The sequence below is a fragment of the Zonotrichia leucophrys genome, unplaced genomic scaffold (genome assembly GCF_028769735.1).
Source record: "Zonotrichia leucophrys gambelii isolate GWCS_2022_RI unplaced genomic scaffold, RI_Zleu_2.0 Scaffold_867_20579, whole genome shotgun sequence".
NCBI lineage: Eukaryota > Metazoa > Chordata > Aves > Passeriformes > Passerellidae > Zonotrichia > Zonotrichia leucophrys.
Genome location: NW_026993072.1, coordinates 12,061 through 19,992, shown reverse-complemented (window position 1 = coordinate 19,992; position 7,932 = coordinate 12,061). Strand labels below are relative to the sequence as shown.

General features: G+C 53.5%; 1 protein-coding gene across 1 annotated transcript; it reads left to right on the top strand.

The window, feature by feature from the left end:
- Positions 1–333: 333 nt before the first annotated feature.
- LOC135442021 (zinc finger protein 497-like) lies at positions 334–7,932 on the top strand (the record flags this gene model as incomplete). The annotated part of the gene is made up of 4 exons (XM_064701576.1): positions 334–408; positions 2,505–2,649; positions 2,761–2,777; positions 6,134–7,932. Coding segments are annotated over 4 exons (1,983 nt in total), but the record flags the coding sequence as incomplete, so codon positions are not given.

Below are 7,932 nucleotides of genomic sequence, written 5' to 3'. Positions count from 1 at the left end.
GGGTAAAATTTTGGGATTTTTTTGGAATTTTTTGTGACCCTCTGGTGCAAAATTTTGGGGAATTTGGGGATTTTTTGGGAGGGATCCCAAGGCACAAATTTGACGGAATTTTGGGATTTTTTTACAGAATTCCTTGAGGCAAAATTTGAAAAAATTTGAAATTTTTTAACCCCCAAAATTCCGCTGCCTCAGTTTCCCTGGAACGATTTTTCCCCAAAATTTCCCCCAAAATTTGGGGATTTCACCCCAAAACGGGGGGACGGGAAAACAAACTCTGAAAATTCCCAAAAATTCCCAAAAATTCCCCAAAATTCCCATTTTTTCCCCCAAAAGCCGAGGAGATCGCCATCAGTTGGCCGCGGATCACCGCCTTCGCCGAATCGCACCGGAGACGCGGCCTCGGCGCCGGTGAGTCCAGAAGGGCTTGGGAATCTTCCAGTTGGCCAACGCGACCACGGATGGGTTGGGAATCTTCCAGTTGGCCAACGGGACCACGGATGGGTTGGGGATCTTCCAGTTGGCCAACACAACCATGAATGGGTTGGGAATCTTCCAGTTGGCCAACGCAACCCAATGAGGGGTTGGGAATCTTCCAGTTGGCCAACGCGACCACGGATGGGTTGGGGATCTTCCAGTTGGCCAACGCGACCCAATGAGGGGTTGGGCTCTTCCAGTTGGTCAATCCAACCACGGATGGGTTGGGCTCTTCCAGTTGGCCAACGCAACCAAGACTTTGGTTGGTCAACCCAACCAAGAGCGGGTTTGGATGTTCCGGTTGGTCAATCCAACCATGAATGGGTTTGGGCTCTTCCAGTTGGCCAACGCAACCCAAAGCGGGTTTGGATGTTCCGGTTGGTCAATCCAACCATGAATGGGGTTGGGCTCTTCCAGTTGGCCAACGCGACCACGGATGGGTTGGGAATCTTCCAGTTGGCCAACGCAACCAAGACCTTGGTTGGTCAACCCAATCAAGGGTTGGGCTCTTCCAGTTGGCCAACGCAACCAAGAGCGGGTTTGGATGTTCTGGTTGGTCGATCCAACCATGGATGGGTTGGGCTCTTCCAGTTGGCCAACGCAACCAAGACTTTGGTTGGTCAACGCAACCAAGAGCGGGTTTGGATGTTCTGGTTGGTCAATGCGACCTAGATTGGGTTTGGACTCTTCCAGTTGGCCAACGCAACCAAGACCTTGGTTGGTCAACCCAATCAAGGGTTGGGCTCTTCCAGTTGGCCAACGCAACCCAATGAGGGGTTGGGCTCTTCCAGTTGGCCAACGCAACCCAATGAGGGTTTGGGAATCTTCCAGTTGGTCAATCCAACCATGAATGGGTTGGGAATCTTCCAGTTGGCCAACAAGACCAAGAGCGGGTTTGGATGTTCTGGTTGGTCAATCCAACCATGGATGGGTTTGGGCTCTTCCAGTTGGCCAACGCAACCCAATGAGGGGTTGGGAATCTTCCAGTTGGCCAACGAAACCATGAATGGGTTGGGAATCTTCCAGTTGGCCAACGCGACCAAGACCTTGGTTGGTCAACCCAATCAAGGGTTGGGCTCTTCCAGTTGGCCAACGCAACCACGGATGGGTTTGGGCTCTTCCAGTTGGCCAACACAACCAAGAGCGGGTTTGGATGTTCTGGTTCATCAATCTGACCTAGAATGGGTTTGGGCTCTTCCAGTTGGCCAACACGACCACGGATGGGTTGGGAATCTTCCAGTTGGCCAACGGGACCAAGACCTTGGTTGGTCAACCCAATCAAGGGTTGGGCTCTTCCAGTTGGCCAACGCAACCCAAAGAGGGTTTGGGCTCTTCCGGTTGGTCAATCCAACCATGGATGGGTTTGGGCTCTTCCAGTTGGCCAACGCAACCAAGAAAGAGTTTAACCAAATTTAATTTAACCAAATTTAATTTACCTGAAATCTTTGGGATTTTCAGGAATTTCCCCTCAAAAATTTTGAGAATTTTGGGAATTCCCTCAAAATCTTTGGGATTTTCCTGAATTTCTTCCAAGATTTGACCAAAAAATTTTGTGAAATTTTGGGAATTCCCTCAAAATCTTTGGGATTTTCTTGAATCCCCCACCAAAATTGAAATCTTTGCGATTTCCAGGAATTTTCCTTCCATTTGTCCAAAACCTTTGGAGTTTTTTGTCAAAATTCTTTGGAATTTTCACAAATCTCTTTCAGAATTTGACCCCAAAAATTTTGTGAAATTTTGAGAATTCCCTCAAAATCTTTGGGATTTTCTTGAATCCCCCATAAAATTGAAATCTTTGCCATTTCCAGGAATTTTCCTTCCATTTGTCCAAAATCTTTGGCGTTTTCGGCAATTTTGGGCAAAATTCATCCGAAATCTTTGGGATTTTCCTGAATTTCTTCCAAGATTTGACCAAAAAATTTTGTGAAATTTTGGGAATTCCCTCAAAATCTTTGGAATTCTCAACAATCGCCTCAAAATCCCAACTTTTTTCAACTTTTTTTCAATTTTTTTTCCCATTTTTTCCTCAGTTTCTTCTCCCACAGCCGCCGACTCCGAGGCCGAGCAGCCCCGCCCCTCCCCCCCTCCGGCCCCGCCCCCTCCTCCTCCGCGAGGGGCGGGGCCGGAAGGGGCGGGGCCGGAAGGGGCGGGGCCGGAAGGGGCGGGGCTGCGGCGGCAGCTGGGGCTGATCCTGCAGGCGGCCGGGAGGAGCCGGGTGGAGAAAATGCTGCGGGAGCTGGTGCGGGAGCAGGGCCTGGCCGGGAAACGGCGCCGCGGCCGCGCCAGGGCCGGCAAGGATTCAGGTGAGTTTGGGAAAAAAAGAAATTTAAAAAATTTAAAATAATTCCGAAAAAATTCCGAAAAAATTCCCAAAAAATTGCCCAAGAAATGATGAAAAATTAAAAATATTCCAAAAAAATTCCCCCAAAAATTCACCCCAAAAATCCCCAAAAATTCCCCCAAAAAATGCTGAAAAATTAAAAGTAATTCCCCGAAAAAATCCTGAAAAATTAAAAATAATTCACAAAAAATTCCCCCTAAAAATTCCTGAAAAATTAAAAATAATTCACAAAAAATTCCCCCAAAAATTCTGAAAAATTAAAAATATTCCCAAAGAAATTCCTGAAAAATGAAAAATAATTCACAAAAAAATTCCCCCCAAAAATGCTGAAAATTAAAAATAATTCACAAAAAAATTCCCCAAAAAATTCCCCAAAAAATCCTGAAAAATTAAAAATAATTCCCAAAAAATTCCCCAAAAATTCCCCAAAAATTCCCCAAAAATTCCTAAAAAATTCCCAAAAAATTCCCCAAAAATCCAAAAAATTTAAAAATTTTTCCCAAAAAAATTTGGGTTTTTTTTTGGGAATTTTGGGGGTCGGCAACTCAACGGTCGATATCAACCCAACCCATGGAATTCCATGAAAAAAATTGGAATTTTTTGGGAATTTTGGGGGTCAACGAGTCAACTGTCAACATCAACTCAACGTATGGAATTCCATGGAAAAAATTGGAATTTTTTGGGAATTTTGGGGGTCAACGAGTCAATGTTCAACATCAACTCAATGTATGGAATTCCATGAAAAAATTGGAATTTTTTGGGAATTTTGGAGGTCAACAAGTCAATGGTCAACATCAACCCAACCCATGGAATTCCATGAAAAAATTGGAATTTTTTGGGAATTTTGGAGGTCAACAAGTCAATGGTCAACATCAACCCAACCCATGGCCAACGGTCAACACCAACCCAACCCATGGCCAACGGTCAACACCAACCCAACCCATGGATCCATGGCCAAACCCAACCCAACCCATGGATCCATGGCCAACGGTCAACACCAACCCAACCCATGGATCCATGGCCAACGGTCAACACCAACCCATGGATCCATGGCCAACACCAACCCAACCCATGGATCCATGGCCAACACCAACCCATGGATCCATGGTCAATGGTCAACACCAACCCAACCCAAGGATCCGTGGCCAATGGTCAACACCAACCCAACCCAACCCATGGATCCATGGCCAACGGTCAACACCAACCCATGGATCCATGGCCAACACCAACCCAACCCATGGATCCATGGCCAACGGTCAACACCAACCCATGGATCCATGGCCAACGGTCAACACCGACCCAACCCATGGATCCATGGCCAACACCAACCCAACCCATGGATCCATGGCCAACGGTCAACACCAACCCAACCCATGGCCAACGGTCAACACCAACCCAACCCATGGATCCATGGCCAACGGTCAACACCAACCCAACCCAACCCAACCCATGGATCCATGGCCAACACCAACCCAACCCATGGATCCATGGCCAACACCAACCCATGGATCCATGCCCAACGGTCAACACCGACCCAATCCATGGATCCATGGCCAACGGTCAACACCAACCCAACTCATGGCCAACGGTCAACACTGACCCATGGATCCATGGCCAACACCAACCCAACCCATGGATCCATGGCCAAACCCAACCCATGGATTCATGGCCAACACCAACCCAACCCATGGATCCATGGCCAACGGTCAACACTGACCCATGGATCCATGGCCAACGGTCAACACCGACCCAACCCAAGGATCCATGGCCAACGGTCAACACCAACCAACCCATGGATCCATGGCCAACGGTCAACACTGACCCATGGATCCATGGCCAACGGTCAACACCGACCCAACCCAAGGATCCATGGCCAACGGTCAACACCAACCCATGGATCCATGGCCAATGGTCAACACCAACCCAACCCATGGATCCATGGCCAACGGTCAACACCAACCCATGGATCCATGGCCAACGGTCAACACCAACCCATGGCCAATGGTCAACACCGACCCAACCCATGGCCAACACCAACCCAACCCAACCCATGGCCAACGGTCAACACTGACCCAACCCAAGGATCTATGGCCAACACCAACCCAACCCATGGCCAACGGTCAACACCGACCCAACCCAAGGATCTATGGCCAACACCAACCCAACCCAACCCATGGATCCATGGCCAAACCCAACCCAACCCATGGATCCATGGCCAACACCAACCCAACCCATGGATCCATGGCCAACGGCCAACACCGACCCATGGATCCATGGCCAACACCAACCCAACCCAACCCAACCCAACCCAACCATGGATCCATGGCCAACGGTCAACACCAACCCATGGATCCATGGTCAATGGTCAACACCAACCCAACCCATGGATCGATGGCCAACACCGACCCAACCCATGGATCCATGGCCAACGGTCAACACCAACCCAAGGATTCATGGCCAACACCGACCCAACCCATGGATCCATGGCCAACGGTCAACACCAACCCAAGGATCCATGGCCAACGATCAACACTGACCCAACCCATGGATCCATGGCCAACGGCCAACACCAACCCAACCCATGGAACCATGGCCAAACCCAACCCAACCCAACCCATGGATCCATGGCCAACACTGACCCAACCCATGGATCCATGGCCAACCCAACCCAACCCATGGATCCATGGCCAACGGTCAACACCAACCCAACCCATGGATCCATGGCCAAACCCAACCCAACCCAACCCATGGATCCATGGCCAACACCAACCCAACCCATGGATCCATGGCCAAACCCAACCCAACCCAACCCATGGATCCATGGCCAACGGTCAACACCAACCCAACCCATGGATCCATGGCCAACCCCAACCCAACCCATGGATCCATGGCCAACACCAACCCAACCCATGGATCCATGGCCAACACCAACCCAACCCATGGATCCATGGCCAACGGTCAACACCAACCCATGGATCCATGGCCAACGGTCAACACCAACCCAACCCATGGCCAACGGTCAACACCAACCCATGGTCAACGGTCAACACCAACCCATGGATCCATGGCCAACGGTCAACACCAACCCATGGATCCATGGCCAACACCAACCCAACCCATGGCCAACACCAACCCAACCCAACCCATGGATCCATGGCCAAACCCAACCCAACCCATGGATCCATGGCCAACGGTCAACACCAACCCATGGATCCATGGCCAACATCAACACCAACCCAACCCATGGCCAACGGTCAACACCAACCCAACCCATGGACGAGTTTTGGTTGTAATTCACGTTCTCCCATTCCTTTCCAGGCGCCGTCACCGCCATCATCCCCGACGAGACCCCAACCCCTCCAACCACCCAAGCCCCTCCCCAACCTCCCCCCCGACCAACCCGACCCTGCCCCCTCCCCAAAACCCCCAAACCCCTCAAACCCCTCCGGAATCTGCTCGGAATGCGGCCCCGACCCCACGGAACCCCGGCGCTGCTCCGGGCGCTGCCGGCTGCACGCCGAGGCGCAGAAACGGCACCGCTGCTCCGACTGCGGCAAAGGCTTCAGCCGCGGCTCCAACCTGGCGCAGCACCGGCGCATCCACACCGGCGAGCGGCCGCACCGCTGCGGCGACTGCGGCAAAGGCTTCATCCAGCGCTCCGACCTGGAGCGGCACCGGCGCGTCCACACCGGCGAGCGGCCGTATTCCTGCGGCGAGTGCGGTAAGAGTTTTAGTGTGAGTTCCCATTTGGATCGGCACCGCCGCGTTCACGCCGGCGGGCCGGGCCCGCCAGAACCAAGCGGCAAAACCAAAACCGAGACAACGACGACGGCGACAACGACGACGGAATCGGCGCCGTTCCGCTGCCAGGATTGCGGCAAAACCTTCGCCCAGCGCTCGGCGCTGGCCAAGCACCGCAAGACGCACGGGGGCGAGCGGCCGCACCGCTGCGGCGACTGCGGCAAGAGCTTCAGCCGCGGCTCCAACCTGACGCAGCACCGGCGCATCCACACCGGCGAGCGCCCCTTCGCCTGCGGCCACTGCGGCAAAGGCTTCATCCAGCGCTCCGACCTGGAGCGGCACCAGCGCGTGCACACCGGCGAGCGGCCGTATTCCTGCGGCGAGTGCGGTAAGAGTTTTAGCGTCAGCTCCCATTTGGATCGGCACCGGAAAATCCACGCGGCCGAACGCGCCTCCTACCGGTGCCCCGAGCACCTGGCCGGGTTTTTGGCGCAGCACCGGCACGGGAGGTTGTTCCAGTGCGGGCAGTGCGGGCGGTGTTTCGGTCAAGGCGCGGCGTTGTTGAAGCATCAGCGCTCTCACGGTGGCGGCACTGGTGGTGTTGGCGAATCGACGTCGCCGAAATGTTTGGATTGCGGGAAAAGCCGGGGGTTGTGCCAGGATTGCGGGCGCCAACCGGAAGAACCATCATCGGCGGTGGTGCCGGAGAAGCCGTACAAATGCCAGGAATGCGGGAAAGGCTTCGGGCAGCGCTCGGCCTTGGTGAAGCACCGGCGCATCCACACCGGCGAGAAACCCTACAAGTGCCAGGATTGCGCCAAGGGCTTCATCCAAAAATCCGACCTCACCATCCACCGGCGCATGCACACCGGCGAGAAACCGTACGAGTGCCGGGAATGCGGGAAATGCTTCAGCGTCTCCTCCAACCTCCTGACGCACCAGAGGACCCATCTTGGCGAAAAACCCTTCCAGTGCCCCGAGTGCGGCAAGAGCTTCATCCAGCGCTCCGAGCTCACCATCCACCGGCGCGTCCACACCGGCGAGAAACCCTACGGGTGCGGCGAGTGCGGGAAGCGCTTCAGCCGCAGCTCGCACCTCAACCGGCACCGCCGCACCCACGGCAAGGCCGGCGCGGCCGCCGCCTCTTCATCGTCATCGTCATCGTCATCCTCGTCCTTCTCGTCTTTCTCGCCTTCGTTGTCGGCGTCGTCTTCATCTTCCTCGGCGTTCCCGGCGTTCCCGGGCTCCTCGGCGCCGTTGGAGCTGCCCTGGGCGTTGGCGTTGCCGGGCCGGGCGTTCCCGGGGTTCCCGGTGGGGAATTAATGAATTAATTAGTTAATTAAAGGGAGGTGGTTAATTAAAAGTGGGGAGGGGGG